Source organism: Aplysia californica, unplaced genomic scaffold (genome assembly GCF_000002075.1).
Source record: "Aplysia californica isolate F4 #8 unplaced genomic scaffold, AplCal3.0 scaffold00431, whole genome shotgun sequence".
Classification (NCBI taxonomy): domain Eukaryota; kingdom Metazoa; phylum Mollusca; class Gastropoda; order Aplysiida; family Aplysiidae; genus Aplysia; species Aplysia californica.
In genome coordinates this window covers 216,866-237,811 of record NW_004797701.1, presented here as the reverse complement: position 1 = coordinate 237,811, position 20,946 = coordinate 216,866, and the positions used below count along the sequence as shown (strand labels likewise).

Genomic DNA, 20,946 nt, shown 5'->3' with positions numbered 1-20,946 from the left:
CACATACTTAATCACTCACAAATACATATATACTCATTCACATACACACATACACACACACACACACACACACACACACACATTCTCTCTCTCTCTCTCTCTCTCTCTCTCTCTCTCTCTCTCTCTCTCTCTCTCATACATAAACACACACACACACACACAAACACACACACAAACACACACACACCATACACACATACACACACACACACACACACACACACACACAACACCCATAAATTCACCAACTGAAGAGGTGACACAGGAATCGAACTAGAGAGAACAAGACTTACTCCATGTCAGCGCTGAAAGTGAGAGTGAGAACACATGAGGCAAACACCACGAGGGTACTGAATTAGTGATCGACTCACCGACCACAGACATGAAAAGTGATCAACACACTACATTACAATGTGATCTATGATCATGGACATCAGTAGTGATCCACACACAACACACTACATATGTAGTGTGATCTATGATCTTGTAGAAGAATAGTGATCGACACACTACACATAATGCAGAGTATAATTTGATCCATGGTCATGGACATCAATAGTGATCAACACACTACACATGACCATGGACATCAACAGTGATCAACACACTACACATAATGTGACCTACTACCATAAACATGTATGGTGACTAATGCACTACTTACAATGTGCCCAACGACCATGAATATGGGCCAGCATTTTATACACTGACCAAAAAATATCGCCCACAAAATGATTACGATGGCCCCTCAAAGATTTGATGCGAAATATAGAACACAAATCAACAAATACTGGCATTGAAAAATAATACTATGTTTAGAAATTTAAATTCTTTGAGAAAAGGAAGAGTTGTAGCTGGTGCAGATGCTACAACTTAAGCTGCTTCAAATGAGTTAGGTAAGATGCTGGAATTGGATTCTACATGATATAAGTAAATAGTAATATGAGATATGTGAACAATAAATTCAGACAAATTAGTCAATTCTGTGAAATTTATGATTTATGGGAGTCAAACTGAATGCATGCTGTTTTAAGTTTACATATATTATGTACTTTGAAAATAACTGATTAATTTGAAGTGAAAGAAATGTAAATTGATGTTTAGTCATGCTATATCTTTAGATATGCATATCTTTACAAAAGGATCTTATGTTAGAAGTAGTATAAAATCATTCACATATGGGTGGGTTTCACCAGTATATATACAGGAGACTTAATAATCTGCAACAGCTGGACACACACACACAGCACACAGATAATACCTTTCCATCCTACGTGAAACGGAGGAGATGCAGATCAGAGTGAAACAAAACATGGGAGAGAAAGTGTCATTATCATATCACAACACAGTACAGCCTACTTAAACAATACACAGCAATAAGTTCTTTCACAGCTTGTGGTAATGAGGCATAAATCTCTAATCTAACTCTGTATAACTGAGCAGCTGCGAGTTGCATTAGTCTTAGTAAGAGTTTTACCCAAATAGGAAATACAAGTGCCAAAGATTAGAGGCGTTAAAAAGAAAAGAGGCAAGAGAGAAGATAGATGTTCGACAGGAAAGAAAGAGCAAGCCACACCAGAGCACTCGCCAACCACCCACAAATCATGTGTATCCAGTGTATCATCAATGAAAGTTCTGGGTGTAATCTTGTAGCTTATATCCCTTTAAAAAAAGCCTCATTACCATATGTCTGACAGACAAACAGAAACAGTATCAGTGGTTTACAAAGAAAAAGGACTTTTCTGTACATAAGACAGATTCAGGGTTCACATTACTTCAAATATACTTAAAATATTTCGGCTAGGACAAATCAAATCTTTAAAAAAATATCCCTCCTTATGTCAGTTAGGAGCTTTTCTTTCCATATTTGTGGTCTGTAAGAAGAACATTTTACAGTCTCCTGTCAGTTCACCTTTTCATTGAAAAAAAAGGAGGAAAAGTGATCTACCACATTATGTATCAATTCACCATTATCCGCTGTTGCTTTTGTCTGTCTATCTTAATTTTTCCAGGTACTAAATGACCACTACTGAGTTGATGTGTTTTACTTTATTCTGATGAACAAACCATTATCTGTTCGTTACTTTAAAACGTAAAAGAATATTCGACAGGAGCACAGAGACAAAATGTGTCATGACGCGGTAGAATCAGGCGCTCGTCAGTTTTTGGGCATCTGGAGTTATTCGTATCATCTTAAAGCTTGTTCATTTCATTATATTTTGATGAAAAAAACACATGCCTATCTTGAATAGAAGTTGAGATATTTGCGATTGAAGAAGGTTGGGGTTGCCTGGTTTCAGAGGTAAAATTAGTGAGAAAATGGCCGCCAAATTTTGGTGATTTCCAAAACTTGAGAATCCTTGGAAAATGAATATTTACATTTGTTAATCCATGTTTTTCAGTATAATATACACAGAAATATGTTTTAAAATAAACATAAAAGGTGTTGAGCCCAAAAAAAAAAAAGAATTAGAAAAAAATGGTCAAACTGCAAGAAAAATGCAGATATCTTGGATTTCATTACTTTGACGAGCGTCTGATTTCATCACGATGCCCCACAATGACAGTGTGCACATTGGTGACTACATGAGCAACATGAGCACAGCAGAGACTATGAAGGGCTTGAATACAAGAGCAAACCAGCACCATCTCTGACAAAAACATCCACAGAACTGTCACTCATGATTTGTACTACACAGAGCCATCACTTTGTTTTTCAGAGAAAAACCACAAAAGCACCAGTAAGTCCATCTACAAACGTGTCTTATTACTGCATTTGCCTCCGCACCATTTGGAGATCATATAAAACGTCTATAAAAGCAAAAACAGATAAAAAGGATCCACTTTAAAAGGTAGAATATTTTTTAACAGAGATACTCACACTTGTTGTTATCAAAACTTCATTGACATGGGTATATCTTTTTGATAAATGTAGTTTTTTTTTAATAAGGTGAATTATAATTTATCAGAGGGAAAAGTAAATTACATATTTTTACTAGTTTTATTTATTTAATAACTTACAAATAAATTATTATTTGACAGACACATATATATGGCAATATCTGGAAGACACACTAACAAAAAAAAAAAGAAGAAAAATGACGCGCAAGAAGAAAGAGACGCAAACATTTGAATTTTGAGATGGTGAACAGAACAAGGACTCTAAACTTCTTTTATTCCATATCTGCAATAACATGTGTATAAGGCAGGTCTTATTGAAGCAATACAACAAATTTCAAAGAGATAAAAACAGACACAGATCACTTAGTGCAACAACAGCAGTACAAAGCTCAGAGCATCACAAAAAGTCTAAAGAGCGACTTCGGCACCTCTCACAAGGCAAAAAAAATTCTCCATGTCCTTTAAAAATTACCTGAACATTAGCATTTCTGTGAAATAACTTTGGCAGAACATTGAACAAGCCAGATTAGTTTCAGTCAGCCTCAGTAACACTGACATCCACCTGTGTTATGGAACGAGGGGAAATTTTCCATACAAAAACAAACACTCACATTCCCGTAGTAGTGGGAAAATAAACACTTCCCAATTGCACCCAAAAGCAAAAAAAAAAAAAGAATTCTACAAGCAGCATCCAAAAAGAACAGCACCAACTTCCATTTCAATAAGAAAACTAGGAACAAAAAGGAAAGAAGACTTGAGACACATGATCTGTACCTCCAGTTGTGAATCTGTACACCTCCTAAAGAAAGAATTTTATTTCAAGCTACAAAAACTTATCTTAAAAAGCTGCTCTTAATTATGGCATAAGATGGAGTATTAGCATCCTTTTCAACTCAGCAAGTTCAAAGAAGAGACAGGATCTCTGACCTGACATTTATCTTGAGCAGGTTCCACGGTATAGAGCAATGAAAATGCCTCAAAAAAAGCAAAGGTCAAGAATGCTCCACTGGTGAGTCGAAACAGGTTAGTGCACACCAATTGAGCAAGATACCATCCGATCTAACTGCATGTTATGTTCAAGCACCACGCCGCAACTAAATACACTTCTGTTTCCAACACCACACCAGTTGAACAAACTACACACCAAGTTCTAGAACCACAGCGAACGACGAGCCTGCAAGATGGTGCTCCCGCCAGCTGCTGCCGAGGGATGCCAGTCTACCAACCGACAAACCGAGATGACAGCTGCAGAATGCATCGACCCACCTGGAACACCAAGACCTCACCAAAGCTCTTCTGGGACATTTCAGTGACCCACGCTCAGCACTTTTCAAGGACCCCCAAGCAAGTGTTGAGTTCCTGCGTGCTGTCGGCATTGCTGACCGTTTATGACGCCACAGCGCCAGAAGAGAGAGAGAGACAGAGAGAGAACCACAGTGCTGAGCTAATTACATGCCGTGTTGTGCTCCCTCGCACGACACAAGCTGAGCGAACTACACATTGTGCTCCAGCACAATACAATCTGAGTTAATTACACACCATGTTCCAGTCCCACGCCAGCTGAGCTATCTACACGCTGTGTTGTGCTCCCGCTCACCTGACCACACTGCAGATACAATCCGAGTTCCTACTTACTCTGACATCTCATACTGCGCCATGGCCAGCGTCTCGGACATCTCACTCTCAATCTCTTCCACAGCGTCCCACGAGACACGCAGCCTCCAGGCCAGATGTTTGATCACCACTCTCATGCGAGCGTCGTATGACCCTGGGAGTGAATAAATTACCCAGTCAAACACCTCAAACATGAAAGTGTGTATATTTATTAGAAAACTATCCAGTTATACAGATAAAAGTAAACATCCCACCCTGATAGTTATTTCTTTACTATCACATAGTATCAATAACAACCAAGAACAATTTTTACCCCAATTTTCCTCAGGACAAGATAACATAGGCAAATTACATTTTGTACCTCTATTCACAGAATTTAGACCATGAAGATGGTTTCAAACGTGATTGTGAGAGAGAATGAGAAAGGCAAAAATAGAAGGACAAAAAGACAGACAAAACACACAAGAGAAAGAGAAAGAGAGGAGAGAGAGGGGGGAGATAGAGAGAGAGAGACAAGGGAGGGAGGAGATCAAGAGAAACGAGGGAGGGAGGAGATAGAGAGAGACAAGGAAGGTAGGGAGCAAGGAGGAGGAGAGAGGGAGAGTGAGAGACAGCGAGAGAGAGAGAGAGAGAGAGAGAGAGAGAGAGAGAGAGAGAGAGAGAGAGAAAGAGAGATAGAGAGACAGTTTTCACAGTTTTCTGCCCACCTTTGCCGATTGCAATAGCCAACAGTTGAGAGACAATGGATTCAGCCCCTTTCTGGAGAACTTCCTCAGCGAGCAGTATGTCGATGAAGGGATCCATGTCATCTTGACCGTGACCTTGAAGCATCGCCCTCACCGACTCACACACCTGGTCCCAAGAACAAAAACATATTACAAAATTCCACAGCTCAAGAAATCAGGCACAGAGAAATCTTTTCAGAAACTTACAAAATAGACATGGAGATGAGCTGGAATTAAAAATCCTTTCATCTACAAGAAGAGAGAGGCTGTAAGGCCCTACTGATACTATTTTGTGAGGCAAATACCGGGAAGAAGTGAAAAATTACTGAATTTACAGACCTCACCATCATGGCCCAAACAACACAGATGGGCTGATGATCGGCTTGAAAGTATTAGTCTTTTCATTTTAACTCTTTATCCCCGAAGTGTCTTCCCACGATGCCAGAGCCCTCTTTAGGTGAAGGACACTACAAAGCGACATACACGTCACTAAACTGGTCATTGAATTAAAAGAAATTAACCTAATTTGATAGTTCTTCATCTCATGAAAGAACTACCACTTAGAGAGACCTATTTTCCGCAACTGCCGAACAATAATATAAAGGTCGTCATTGTCGCAAAGGAATGTGACCAAGCCACAGCAGCAACTCATCGGCACAGCAGTTTTGACAGCTTGTCGGAGTATACGGAGCTATGGTAATGTGACTTTCCTTATCCACATTGAATAAATTCTTTTCAAAGAGATATAAAAATATATATGTCGAAGAGATTTATTTTGGAAATAAAAGAGAGCTGGTCTGAAAAAGGGTCTTTGAGACAAAATTACAGAATTACACCAGTGACATACTGATAATATGATACACTAGCAACAAATAAATGCTGAAATTTCTAAGTACAGGTACAAGTGCATGAGTTGGAATAATATGTGAGGCATAATGGTGAAATCAGGCACACATCCAAATGATGCAGTGCTTCCACCAGCTGAAGCTGAAAAGTAAGGAAAATTCTGCCGGGGGTCTGGGGGCCGCAGAGGCCCCCAGCAGGGTCCAGGGACAGCGTCCGGGTGGGGGTACGCCCCCGAAAAAATTGAAATTTAGTGCTTTTAGAGGGTTGAAAATGGCATTTGGGAGCCTGTTTGAAGAGATTGCCTACACTAGAGCCCATAACATTTATTTTTTCACCAACATTTTGTCTTGTTTGATTTCTTCACCAACATTGAATTTGCAGGCAATGTTTAAAAGCAGGTTCCCCTTTCATTGCTATTATAATTCAACTAATTTGACGTCGCACCATTGATAGCAGGCAAACCTGGGAATAATAAATAGATGTACCTTCACAATACAGTTGCGCAGCGTATACCCAAATTTTTTCTCAATTTTCACGTCTGAATGTCGCCCTCAGAACACCACTTCGAATTATTTTCTATTTTACCTACGGCTGGATCGGGCCGATCGCCCGACTCGATCGCCTGAAACTGAAAACAAACACGTTTGTTTTTGAGGCAACCGAGTAAAGCGATCAGCGCAATCCCATCCGTAGTCTCGTAGTGGGCACCCGCGTATCAGCATATAATTTCTTTCATCGCTGCCCTTATTGTGTTCACGTGCCGTAGAATCTTCGCATTGATAATTTCTCTAGATCTAGATTCTAGACAAATTTGCAAAAAAAAAGTTTCTTTCTGACAGTAATTTTCTGTCTCTAAGATCACACGTCAATATACTTGATCAACGCGCAGATTTTCCAGCCGCGGCAACAATCCGAAGATAGACAGAAGGAATGAGTAAATGATAGAAAGGAGGAAATTGGCACAAAAGGTTTGTCAGATTTTGATCCATCTGTAGGTAAAAAATGTACTGCCGACCAACCCGCAATGAATTCAAGGGGCATAGCGGAATAATGGCCGATTGCAGGAAAAGCGCAATCTGGCAGGTTTCAATAACTTTAACTTGTTGCCGAGAGAATTACCGTAAACATCCGTAACTACAATACGATAGGAAGGCGAGTACGGAATTTCGGCAGTCCTGCACTGTCGCAGTTTTGTTTTTTTTAACGGAGGGAGTTGATGATGAAGGAGGAACAAGTACGGAACGGGCAGAAAGTACGGATTTCCGTAAAAATACGGAAGAGTGGAAGCACCGATGATGAAATCGAAGTAATCAGCATTTTCCCCTCGGTTCGGCAATTTTTATCGAATTTTTTTCAGTCATCACACAAAAAATGTAAATTCCACTTTCCAAGGACTCTCCTATTATGGCAGTCATAAAAAAAACTTAATCTGGAGGCCATTTTCTCGCTAATTTCACCTTTGAAAGGAGGGAACCCCTAGTCTACCTCCTTCCATCGCCAATACCTCAACTTCTATTCAAGATACAGGTATTATTTTCATCAAAAGAAAGACAAATGAACAAACTTTAAGATGATAACAACAATATCTACACATGCCCAAAAATTAATGAGCGCCTGATTCCGTCGCATCGTGACAAATATGAATGTTGAATATAACCCACCTGCTGAGGTTGTTCTAAAGAGATGAGGATGACGGCGAGTGCCTCTTCCCTGAATTTGCTGAAAGAAAATTCAAAAGACAAAGAAACATTTCATTCATTTACCAACTGCCTAACACGCCGACGATAAAATAAATACAGAACTACATGTTCCTGAGGACGCCTCTTGTTGTCAAAGTTTTATCCAGGTACTTTTTCTATTAATGAAGTCATAATGAAGTGTGTGAAATTATGCATGCATTACTTTTACTCCACTTTTCAACTTTGGAGACAGTTAAAACAATGACAATGTTCAATGATCACTTCATAACATTGAAAGGAAGCAATGGTTAAAAGTTACAGAATTTTTAGCCAATTGACACATTATTATATGTGTGTTAGAAAAAAATTATTTTGAGAAATGGGGAAAGAGAAAAAAAAAATTAAACGTTCAGACACTGACCTGTCATTTTCTCCTTCAAACTGTGTGTGCAATGCAGTAGCACAGAGGGCAGCGTAGGAGAACTGCCCCACATCACTTAGTTGTTTGTGAATGGGTACAACTTTACCTGCAACACAAGGCAATAAAACACAGCTGATACTACATTAACAGCAAGCCCTGAAAGCTGTTGTGTTGTTAACTCTGACCATAGACCTACACTGAGAATACAAAAGTGTTCATTGCTCAGACTCAGAGAAGAGTCGGGTAACTTCGCCACTCTCAGTTGGCTCGCGACGAAACAAGCCTACACCCCCCTCTACATGCTTCACGTACAAGACCCCAGTTTCGTCTGCAACTGTTCGTAGCCAAAGAAAATGCAGAGATAGTCCACTGATTGGTTTGCTTGCTTGTTTAGTCGTACTTCACCTGCTTCGTTCTTTTTTCAAGAAGATGTGGTGACACTGACAGGGAACTTCGCCACCATATTGGGGAAATTCGCCAGTCCTTTTGGGGAAATTTGCCATACTGGGAGATCATATTTCATTATAAAACATTTGTAGATTAAAAATGTAAAAACTGACCTTTCTTTAGAGGGAAACCAGCATTTCTAGCTGCAATCACTTTGTCAACAATGCAGCCCTCATTCCAAAAGTAGATGGACCAGGGACATGGTCAGCAGGATGTTTTCTGAAAACACTAAATTCTCGGGCTGTCCCAGAGCAGCTTTGTCCACTTTAAACAGATTCAACAGCTTTCTCCAAATCCCTTTATAAAGTTTAAGTATATTTGTTAGGGATTCCCTTGCTTGTTTTCCCCATAATATAGTGGTAAATCTAAGTAAATTAACAAATGGAAAATAAATAGACCTGCGTGGCGAAGTTCCCCAACAATAGAGGCGAATTTCCGCGACATAAATGGGCATACAATGCATAGAAACGACAATAAAATGTTGAGGCAAATATAACAGTTTAATCAATAAAGTAGTTTCAACACAATTTGAGTCAACAGTTTTGTACAGCAACGGTAGTCAATAGACATAGAAAGATAAAAATAGCACATGCGCAGCAGAGAAAGGGCGAGAGAGGAGGAAAGGAAAGTTTTGCAGGAAGACGCATCATGCATGCTTAAAACACCGCGATTGTTCTTCATCATAACAATTAAAAACTTTTCAGATTGGTAGATCAACTGACAAAGAATAGTTTCTGGTCCCAAGTAATAAGTAACTTGATACTTAAACTCTTCCTTGGTGGTTATCAGAGTGCTGCCATTTTCTCTTATTCCCATCCCCCCGAAGGGATTTTAAAATATTTTAAGAAGTCAAAAAGAAAAAAGAAAAACACACACACATACATACATACATACACACACACACACACACACACACACTCACAAACACACACCGCACATGCTTGTGGCCTTATATGCACGTGCGCGCACACACACACATACACAAACACACACACAACAAACTAACAAAGACAGTCGCAGCTCTTTTCTTGATGTTGTTGCTGCTGTTGTTGCACCTAGTGGTTTTTGTTGCTGTTGTATGCTGCTGACATTTTATTGTAGTTGTAATATTTCCTGTCTATAATGTGTACAGATTAAGTCAACTCTTCTGTACAGTAAGTCTTTTTGTGGGTTTTTGCCACACACTTTAAGTTCGCCTTCTCAACTATTTCAGATGATTTCTTCCTACAGGCAACAAAATTTTCATCTTAAAATTTAGCTTTAAGCTTGGTCAAATTCGTCTTAAGATTTGAATGCCTGCTCTCGAAAGCCCTTGTCAGGTGGAGATTAGATAACTAACTAGGACCACCAAGCTGGGAAGCGAAGCAGAAATGGTAGATCTAGATAATGTTAGATTCTAATCCTCAAAGTAAAAGAGCTCCATGTTCACTCTGTCGCAATTAACGCCGCGTTAGTTGTCACAGCATCACTCTGTCGCAATTAACACTACCATTGACTATTAGAAACCTGTTGAGTACACAGGTGTCTTATTCAGGTTTAAAATACATGTACTGTCAGTAAGGCACCTTTTGGTTTCGTCTCAAATAAAGCCATCATAAAGTATGGCTAGCCCAGCCGTCTAGCCGTCTTTAAGTAGACTAGATCTATAGCTAGCCTGACAAGTGGCAAAATGGAGGCCAGTCGGAGTTTCTTCTCCTGCCCTGAAGGTACCTTCAGCAACTCCTGATATCCCTCAACAAACTCAAACACCACCAAGAGCCTTGCCACCACCACAACATAGGAATTTTAAACCGCTGGGTTTTGTATGATAGCTCTAGCTCTCTACACCATGGAGTCTTTTTAACTCTTCTAGTGAAAAAATCACGAAGATCCACCTTTAACTTCCAGAGATCTCCACAAAAGATCGTTTGCGATATATCGCATCACTGGATTTATCTCTATTTAAAATTGTTTTCTCGAGTGACTTCTCCTTACCCGTTTCCCCAGAACAGCGGAAGCAACGGCGAAAAGAGAAAAACAAAAGAATCTATTGTCGTCAGCGTTCAGTGACGCAAAAGAATCTGCGCTTTTTGTCGGTAGTTCCCACCCCGCAATTGTTATTCGCCGGTTTTGGCCTCAAGAGAGGGGGGTTTCACCCCCTGTCCTTATAAAAACAGACCGTAATAAAAATGTGGTGGGGGGGGGTTCAGGGGGGGGCAAGCCCCCCCTGAATTTTACCATAATTTGATGTTTTGCAGTTGTTAGGTTGTTTGATATCTTAGCTCGCATCAAACGTAGATCTCGATGTAGAGTAATCGTACCGGTTCGGGCAGCACGTTTTTTTTTTTGCTGTCGGGCACTGGAGTACAAAAAGATCCTTTAAAACTTTGTTTTCAAATCTAGCCCCAAAAGAGTGGCACACAAACCTAAAGCAACCTCCCTTACTTTCGTTGAAACAACAGTTACGGCGATATTTTGCTAAAAATAGTCCTTAAGACAGCTTTTTCTTCATCAACTGAGCAAAACAGCGTGAAGCTCTTTCCCCGGAAGAGTTAACATTGGTTGTGGATGAAGGAGCCTGTGACCTAGATTCTACGTTTTGGTAGACTCTGAAGGCTGGAGAGTTATTTGCATATGAGGCCCGGCCCTGTCAAGGATGAAAGACAATTTGCCGTTTAGTCTCGCCGTTTTTGCCCAAAGGGGGGGTGCCCGGATTGTAACATAAAATCCGTAGTTTCTCATCCTTCGGGCACATAAGATAATATAGAGCCAATGGTATAACAAAGAATAAAGAATTTGTGCATAATTTTAATAATAGTAGAGTCAGATACAGCATATTAACTCAGTCAGACACCAGTGTAATAGAGTCAGATACCAGTGTGTAATACAGTCGGATATCAGTGTAGCCAAGTCAGATCCAGTGTAGTTGAGTGAGCCAGATGCCAGTGTAGTAGAGTCAGATACCACGTAGTAGAGTGGGTCAGATACATACTCATTAAAATAGCTACATGGTGAATACCACTTTAGACAAACTATCATTGTGTCCAAGTGTTGATAACAAACATTAAAAATCATGTTATTAAGCTTGCAAAGAAACACATGTGATTATAATTGAAAATGACCGAATGTCAAAATACTGCCCGAATCCATGAGAAAACCAAAAAAATGCGACCGAACTCGTAAATAAATCGGGCGTCACTTTTGCACCCAGTAAGGGCCTCAAACATGAGAACAATAACAAGCTGAAACAGGTCATTCCTGGGGTCACATGACTTCCTGTAGCAGGTTTCGGTTTGTTTCTAGGGCAAGGCAGATAGGAGATATAAAGCTTTAAAGTCGACGTGCCTGTTTTCGTCCTTATATTTTGACCGAACTGGTAATATTACTCTAGATCTAGATCTAGGTCAGGCTCAAATAAGGGGGGGGAGGGGTGAGAACTACCGAAAAAGCACCCAAGAATCTTAGGTTGAATGTGACGTACAGGACTGTTTTGCATGTTTTTAGGCTACCTTGTTGAATATTTTAGTGAAATTGCTGCGTTTACATTGGATTCCAGGACCTGAACAAGAGTGTGATGTATGTAGATTAGTATGTTCACGAGAACAAACTTCGAGAGATGGGTCATTTCTGTGTTGATAGATTTAGATTTTGAGTTAAGTGATGACGTTTGAGGTGTCATCATGCAACCGTACAAGACTGACTGACGTACAACAAGAGATCTAATTTGCCTTCCACTTCAGACTTCATTTCATTAGTCATTAGACAGAAAGAGATTCATTGTCAGATTAGATTCTAGAACTAAAAATTAAGGCTGAAAAATTAACACTATCGTCACTAGCGATCGTTCAGGGATATTTTTGCTCTCTCTTTTAACCTGGACACAAGTCCCACGGGACATTACAAAACACTTCAGTCAATTTTTACCAAAAATATCCTCTGTACTTGAAGTTGCACTATTCTCATCTCCTGGCTTAGGAAATTCATTTCCATCACCAGGTTCTACTTTGCGACCGCTAGCCGCCATGTTTATGGACATCTTTATTTACTTCCGGTTACACAAGCCAATTAGCATTCGCGGGAAGGCCATGTTCGAAAAGCACCGTGTTTCATTCCAGGTGAGAACGAAGGCAAGATTCCAGTAGGCCTTTAGTAGTTAGTAGCCTTCCAAAAATTCGTACTTTTCAAGTCTCGGTGGTTGCAGCAGAAGTTTCGAAAACTAGTTAAGGCGTTGTTTTAGATAACTATTCTCTAATATCAGCCGGTAGTTACTTTTACAGACCTTAGCATAAGTTGTAACTGTTTTTCCTACCATTAGCGTATAGTAGACTCGCTATTGGAACCCCAGGAGATACGATTAAACATGAAAATAATCCGTATAGGACAGGCTAACCAGTTTGACGTGTTTAAGATGCTTCCAGTCTAAAGGCCCGTATAGAGGATTAACACGGTTAGGGCCTTCTATAGGCCTACGGACCGACGTGCACACAGGCCCAGGTACCGGGTTGTTGTTTTTTAAATATATCATTAGTAATTTGGGGTCGCTTCTCTATAACGACATTTTTCTGGTCCCGATGATGTCATTAAAGAGAGGCTGCGCTGCATTAACCTCTGTTTATTTACATAAACTCTATGTCTTTCGTCACTGAAATGCTGCAAAGTATGGGAAAAGCTTCCTATTTTGGTAATGAATCTATATTTTTTAATATTTAGAGACTCTAAGAACGGCATCTGCAGAGGTCCCATTTTTGGAAGAAGGGGGAATGAGGGGGCATACGGTGTTTCTGATCATATTCAGTCCTTGTAACTTTTTTTTTTCAATTTGAAAAGTTTCATTTTACACTTAAAGCTGTCACCTGTTTTGCTTTAGTACACCACCTTCTCTATTAGGTATGATCGAGGGTTTGTTCCATTATCATAATCCTCAACCCCACCCGATGCACCTACGTAAACAGCACTACGCTGATTTTGTCCATGCCAATAACTCGATAACTGAGGGGAAGGCTATGGCAGATTAAATCTAAAAGAAATGGTGTGATAAAAGTCTACTTCCTATAGTAACATCCACTATACGAAAACAGTCCGAGTTGGGTAAGATTAACTACTCTGGCTCAAAATGGCAAATGGTGTCAGACAAAACTGTCCTACACCATTAATCTTCATGCCCTACATGGACAAGATACCGCAAGATGCAAACGACGATCAGAACAACTCAGCGAACTGCTCTTCATTGGCGCAGAAAGTCCCCAAGAACATATTAATATATTTAAGTTGAGCAAGGCGATGTGAGCAATATGCCAAGAAAATGAGCACAACAAAGACACCAAACACCTTTTAAAATATATCCAATTCAACAACACACAACTGAAACAAGTACAAAAATTTGTGTTTGTACTTATCCAGACCATAAAATGGACGGAGAAATTGAAACAAGAGTAGGCTAAAATTAAAAGGCATAGTGTGGTCACATACCAATTGGTGCTTTCCTATCAAACCACACCAATGGAGACAGTGAACCAACTAATCAAATCAATCTGTATTATACTAATTATAGCAACTCTCTAAGCTGCACCACAGTGCCAACGCTGGATCAACAACAAAGCTAAGCAAGAAAGAATAACAGCATCGAAATTAAATGTCTTAGAAGAAAAATAACTATTAAAAATCACAAGAAGACAAAGAAACGAAGATGTCAAGCATCAAGTAGGCGTCGAATCGAACATTAACTACATCAAGTGAGATAACAATTAATATTCATAAAGTGTTTTGGACATGTAACAAAAATCATGTGTGAGCTTAATACTCCACCATAAGCTCGGCTCGCTTAAAATATCAAGAAAAAAGTAAAGCCAAGAAAAAGATGGATTTACGGAGTCAAAGAGACTCTCCAAAGGAACAAGATGACAGTCCAAACAGCAACACATCTGTCTATGTCAGACAATGCACCATATCCTTCGACACTCGTGGTATAACTTAAAGGGGGGGGGGGGTGCGAAATATGAAGGCTATCTCACTTAATTAGTGGACCAAATTTTACCACACTTCACACATAAACATAGTAAGGGGTTTTTAAATCCTCAATCAAATGTGAAAAAAGTTTCATTTCCATGGATACGCCTGCCATTTGGGATTTTGTTGACATGTCTTACGTAACGAATACTGCATGACTTATTGTTCATGGAAATTGAATGTCTTTTTGCGTGCAGGTTAGCAAACATTAGATCTACAAATTGGTCTGTTGAATTTTTCCTAAACGAATTAAAATTACATTTTCATTGAATTTTTTCCTGAGGTAATATTCAAGTTTGCAGAAAGTCTACACTCCAGACACCACCAACAAAAATCTATTCCATAGCCTATATAAAAAAATTCAACAATTTTTTTTTTCACTTCTTGCTCTTCATTTTGTGAAATTTTTATGACATTGGATGACAAATGGTGAACTTATTTTTTAAAGTAGGCTTAATTATAGAAAAATTGCGTTTTACGAAAACGGGCGATAAAGAAAAATAAAAGGATTAAATATTGACTTAAGGAGGGATGGTGGTGACAAACATGGGCGGTATGAAATGAAGGCTTTTGGTTGTTGTTGTTTGTTTGTTTGTTTGTTTTTTGTTTTTTTTTTTGGGGGGGGGTGATGAAATAGTTGGAGGAGAGGCTGAGGAAACTAAAAATGCCTAGGCTACAGCTCAAAATCCATAATTTTGAGCCGAATAGGGGCTAGGGTGAATTAGTCACCCTCCCAATCAATTTTTTTAAAATAAAGTAGCCTGAACAACAAAATGATGTACACTAGATCTAGATATCTAGATCTAATTACTGGATGGGCTGAAAAGCCTGAATGAATAAGGCTTTAAAGAATTGTGACACTATCAATAAATTAACTATCGGCCTTTGAATATCCCTCTTATGTTGTACTTCGTTTCATGAGATACCCCACTAGATTTAGATCTAGATTCTTGGCCTATGCGTTTACAACGGCCGCTTGGCCTATTGCAAACTGTTCGTGGAAACGCTGACAGCGGGAACGGACCCGCGTTTGTGTTTTGATCCTGTGGGCTTGCTCCTGTGTTTCTGGACTGCTGATCCAGATCTACTGAAGTTGGGACACTCTCGGTTGACGTCAGTACTGCCGTAGAATCTACGTGAATGTCACTGTGTGAAGTAATACCTTGACCGTTAACACAATTGCTGGAATTGACGACAGTTGCCATTCGAGCAAAATTCTAAACACGGACCGGACAGTTAGCACAGATGTATTCTTCTCGATAACTCGTTCCGGTAAGTGTAGATTCTACTACCATCTAGAGATATCATGTGTGTAGTAGTACACTCAGTGTAGGCCTAGAAGGCCTACCGCCTATCGATGTAGCCTAGGCCCTTGATCTAGAATCGAGATCTGGTCAACAGTTTGTAGAGCTGCCTTGATTGGCTTGACTCTGTATTCGTGTTGAGGGGGGGGGGGGGGGGAGGAATTCCACAACTGGTGAGCACTATGAAACTATGATTTTCTTCTTAGTAAAGTAGGAATATATAGTCTAGAAGAGGGTTAGGCCTAGGGTTTGTGGGAGGGGTAGGGTGGGTAGGGGTAAAGGAGTTGGGTTAGGGTTAGGTCTGTTCTATTTTTTGTGTTTGTTGGGATGGTCGCTCATTAATGGCCTAAACTTAAACGGAAGTTCTTCCTTCACTGCTTGTTTGTGAATAATAATACACTGGCACTGGCAGTGGCAGCTAGTAGTGTGGCTTTCCATTAAGAACGACGGGAGGACTTACGCAACGAGCGACCACTATGAGACAGAGTGGAATAGAGGGATAGGGGTAGGGTTTGGGTTAGGGTTAAGTAAAGGTCTCTTCTTTAGTGTTTGTTGGGGCGCTCTTCACTGCTTGTGAATAATATACACCGGCGCTGGCAGCAGGTGTGGCTTTCAATTGACAGAACGACGGGAAGACTTCCGCAACGAGTGACCACAATGAGACAGAGTGGAATAGACTATAGAGGGGTAGGGATTGGGTTTGGGTTAGGGTAAAGGTCTCTTCTTTATTGTGTGTTTGTTAGGGTGGTCGCTCGTTACGGAAGTCCTTCCCGGAATGACTGTCTCTGTCACTTCACTTTGACGGTTGGCATGCAGGTGTATGCCATACAATGCCTTAGATGGGGCCTTCTTTTGACCTCAGAATGGCACACAATTTAGACATAATTCGGCACTCCAGCAAACACAAAGAGACATAGATCCCTAACCCAACCCCTTTTTCGACCATAACCCTACCCAAACCGTAAACCTCTATAACTATGCCTAAAACCCTCCTAATCTTTACCCCAACCACAAACTCTCTTCTAACCCTTTATCTACTCTGTTTCATGAGTGGTAGCTCGTTACGGAATTCCTCCCTAATTAAATGTGTCATGGCGCAGTGGAATCAGGCGCTCATCAATTTTTTGGAGTAATTTTATTATATCGTCTTAGATCTAAGAGCTTGTTTCATTTGTCTTGCTGTCGATGAAAACATTACAACCGATCTGGCTTTAATAGAAGTCGAGATATTTCAGATTGAAGAAAGTGGGGTTCCTGGTTTCAGGGGTAAAATTAGGGAGAAAATGGCCGTCAAAGTTTTGGTGATTTCCAAAGCATTTTTAAAAGAGAGTCCTGTAGTAAGTAACTGTGAATAAAATTTACATTTTTTGTACTTCAGCCAATGTTTTTCAGTAAAATCCTAGGCCTACAGCTTGGTATTTTTGAATAGACATTATAAGGAAAAGGTGTTTCAAGAGGAAAAAAAAAAAATTTCGATAAAAATTACCAAACAGAAAGAAAAATATGCCATTTTCTATGATTTCAATTATTTATAATAAAAATTATTATTTTGACAAACGCTTGATTCCACCACAGTGCCTAATAAATTATAGGTCTATAACGGAGAACTACTCTTTATGTTCTCTGCTTGGGTTTTTCCCCCTCATTTTCAAAACCAGTAGCCTAGATTTAAAACAATGTTCTTCTAAATTATAAATTGATAATTTTATAAAGGTTCTTCTCGGACTCAAGCTCAAAGAAAGTGAGCGAAATGAGGCTGGGAAAGATTCCAAGGGCATTTTAACTTCTGAGATAAAACAATTTCACCTCATTTCATATTGTATGTCAGTCACTCACTTCTCTTTCTGATTCTTATCGGAGAATAAATCATGATCTCTCTCTCTCTCAAATTAAATTCTAACCCAATATAATACATTAGCAATGACAATGAAAAATTAAATTGGGTTAGAATATATATAATATAATTATACATTATTATATATATATATATAAAACTCATTTTAAAATTATAAAATTATTAAAATCTTTTTAAATTTAAACATAAATTTGAACACAGACTAAGATGAAGCTGTAAAATTAATTCATTTTTGGTTCTGCAAGGTTTCCAGCAACTTGACTTAAACATTTAAAATTTTAACAACTTAATGTGCCCTAGAATAATTGGAAAATGCAGACTTTCTATAGCACTCAGCTTTTATTCTCTTCAGTAGTCAAGCCTGCCCAAATGACCACCACTTTATGGCTTCTTTCCATTTACCAACTTGCATTTTGTTAAGTCTGTAATAATAGCTCTGCCCAAGACGACTCTGGTTTAGTTGAAATAGAAGGTCTAGACTGCCGGACCGATCTGACGGCTGGTTTAGTATAGAAAGGTCTAGTGTGATGTCTCTGGTCACGGGCTGAGGACTGTCTTTTAAAATTTCAAAATATTTTTTTTAATGGTTGTAATTGTAGTTTGTCGGGGGGGGGGGGGGGGGGGGGTGGCTTCTAGCCGATGCTCTTCTTTTGCCAAAATTCCTGGAGAACTTAACAGGGGGGGGGGGGGGGCGCTCTCATGGTCTAGAGGTTACAGTGTTCGCCTCTCATTCCATAGGTTCAAAACCGAACAGTGATGGATAATTTTCTTCTCTAAGATTTTTGTCCTTTCCTTCTCTCTAACCATATATTCTTCTGTCGTCTGATTTCATCTTCACTTTCTGCCCCCACCCTCCTCCCCTTTGCCCCCTCCTCTGGGTACCTGACTCTTTCTGCGGCCAATACATTCAACTTTTTATTCTGTGTGTGTGTGTGTTGTGTGTGTGTGGGTGTTGTGCCTGTGTTTGTAATATAAGTGTTTGTGTGTCATTTCTTCTGTGAGTACGTTTTGTGTCAATACCTTTCACCTCTTTCATTAGCATTGAATTTATCTTATTATTAAACGTAAACTATGATAACAAAATACTCAGTGCATGCTCGATCTTGAATATTCCACATTTAAAAACAAAATACTGCTGCAGTAAATTTTAAAGTTCTTTTTTTTTTAACCCTTTGTCCCTTAGCAGCTGGTGCCTGGTCCTGTTTTGCCAGTGGTCTGTATAATTATCAGGTTACTCTTAAAAGTTAAATTGGGGGCTTATACATGTTCTAGGGGGTACAGTTTTCGGCTCTCTTTAAATAGATCCCCAGTTTGAAACCTGACAGCGACGGAATGTTTTCTTCTCTAAGATTTTTTCTTTTCACCTCTTTTCTTGCACTTTAATCATGTCCTGTCGTCTGCTTTGGTCTCCACTTTCTGCCCCCAAACCTCCCATGCCGCCTCCTCTAGGCTCCCGACTCTTTCTGCAGACTTTTTATTGCTACTTCTTGGCTCCTTCTCATTGCTGTCTTTCAGCCACTCCCGTGGTGTAAGGGTAGGTTTAAGATCTAACACCTAGCAGCTTTCTCGGAAACGGGTGAAAAATCTCAGAGATCCCCATACCGTGTGCAGGTTGCACAAGTTAAGATCCCTTGGTGGTCCAAAATTGATAGGAGTAAGCTTGGGCCGGCACCCAGCCAAAATTTTTAATTAGTTCTTACCAATCTAAAAATGTTTAATTCATGTGTCCCGCACACTCATATTACCTTATGCAGAATTGCGAGCACTGTAAAAACATTTACCAATTTAACAAAAAAAACAAAATTTTCTAATTAACACTGAAAGTGACTCATTCAGAGTATTTTGTTTTCTAGATTAAGTAAATTTTTCAGGGGAGGGGGGATTCTGATCCATTGGGATGTTGGTAGTCTGAATGAAAAAAGTAGTGATTTCAATTGTGCATTTAAACTTCAGTTTTTGACTGTTTGGTAACAATGAAGAAGCTCAGTTGCTTGCACAAAATCAGCTACAACTTTACGAATAATTATTAATGTACTATGAAACATCACATTTAAATTCAGAATTGAATTTAGATTGAATGAATTGCACATTACTTAGTTGGAATTTTATGAATATTGGTGATTCTAAATTAGCATGTTTTTTTTTGTTTGTGTGTTTTTTTCTGTTTGATTTTGATCCAGTTGTATCTACCTTGAATTTCAGTTTCATTAGCGTTTTTGCCCAGCAATTTACACTTAACCCCATTTTACATTATTTACATTTCTGTTTTGGTACGAAGCCCAGTTGCTGCTTTATTTGCTCTAAATTTGATCTCAACCTCAGTCTCGGTGTTGTAAAGAAAGAAACATTATAAACAAGATGTCACTGTGGGCTAACTCTAACAAATAATGTCATCACTGTACTTATGTTTTTTGCTGTTTTGAACCAAATACATGCATTGTGTAAGTGACCCTCCACTCCATTCTTACTGACCTAACTTGAATTTCGTCCTAGCGTGGAAAAGAATTCTGGAGACAAAGGGTGAACTTTCCATTTCGCTCCCCGATGTTTTAATTTTAAAAAATATATAATGAATTTCAGGATTGTAGCAATGTAAGCATGAAAAATGGTTGTTAAAAAAAATTTTGTTGGGGAGGTCACAAAATGATCCACCGCGGGCCACACCCACAGGTGTGACATGTCTGTGGGGAGTTAACATGACATACAAGAGCATCCACACAAATACTTGAATGTTTTTTTAAAAATAGTTTCCTTCCTTTTTTTTTGTTGCAGTGAGCCAAATGCTAGAAGAGACATCTATATGTCACGTTGTTTTAGTAAGGTGTTAAATTCACAATAGCATAAAATAGAAATTATTGAAAATTGTGCGCATCTTTCCATCTGGTTGCGAAAAGTGTATGTCTGTCTCATTTTACGCCATTGTAATTCCTGAAAATTTCTTTCCAAGGGTGCTTCTTAGGTGCCATGTGGGTGAATGGTGGGTATTCTTATATGGTTTGCTCCTTCTTTTCTTCTTATGAAACATCTATCATCCTTATCTCCACTCTTTTTTTTACATGTTACTTCTTTAGTAGCAGCCTCTAATCTTTGTCACTAATATTACCTGTGTGTGTTGCAAGTGCCATAAAACTCTTACCACCCCCCCCCCCAAAAAAAAAAAAAAAAAAAA

General features: G+C 39.2%; 2 protein-coding genes across 6 annotated transcripts in view; one reads left to right on the top strand and one right to left on the bottom strand.

Moving 5' to 3' along the window:
- LOC101860515 (transmembrane and coiled-coil domain-containing protein 4) overlaps positions 1–12,674 on the bottom strand; it is a 33,289-nt gene extending 20,615 nt beyond the window's left edge. For 2 of the 5 annotated variants that reach the window (XM_005104681.3, XM_013086058.2), the window contains exons 1-7: positions 12,537–12,674; positions 8,187–8,292; positions 7,748–7,805; positions 5,223–5,367; positions 4,537–4,669; positions 1,262–1,270; positions 294–305 (exon numbers count right to left, since the gene is read on the bottom strand). In XM_005104681.3, the coding sequence (XP_005104738.2) occupies positions 294–305; positions 1,262–1,270; positions 4,537–4,669; positions 5,223–5,367; positions 7,748–7,805; positions 8,187–8,292; positions 12,537–12,648 (575 nt within the window). In that variant the 5' untranslated portion in view covers positions 12,649–12,674. The remainder of the gene's footprint in view (positions 1–293; positions 306–1,261; positions 1,271–4,536; positions 4,670–5,222; positions 5,368–7,747; positions 7,806–8,186; positions 8,293–12,536) is intronic. The other 3 variants (XM_013086057.2, XM_013086059.2, XM_013086056.2) reach the window with 2 other exon arrangements.
- Positions 12,675–15,520: 2,846 nt separating this feature from the next.
- Positions 15,521–20,946, top strand: part of LOC101859723 (OTU domain-containing protein 3) — a gene marked incomplete in the record, with an annotated part of 76,990 nt that continues 71,564 nt past the window's right edge. Inside the window, 1 exon segment of the mRNA XM_035971413.1 lies at positions 15,521–15,890.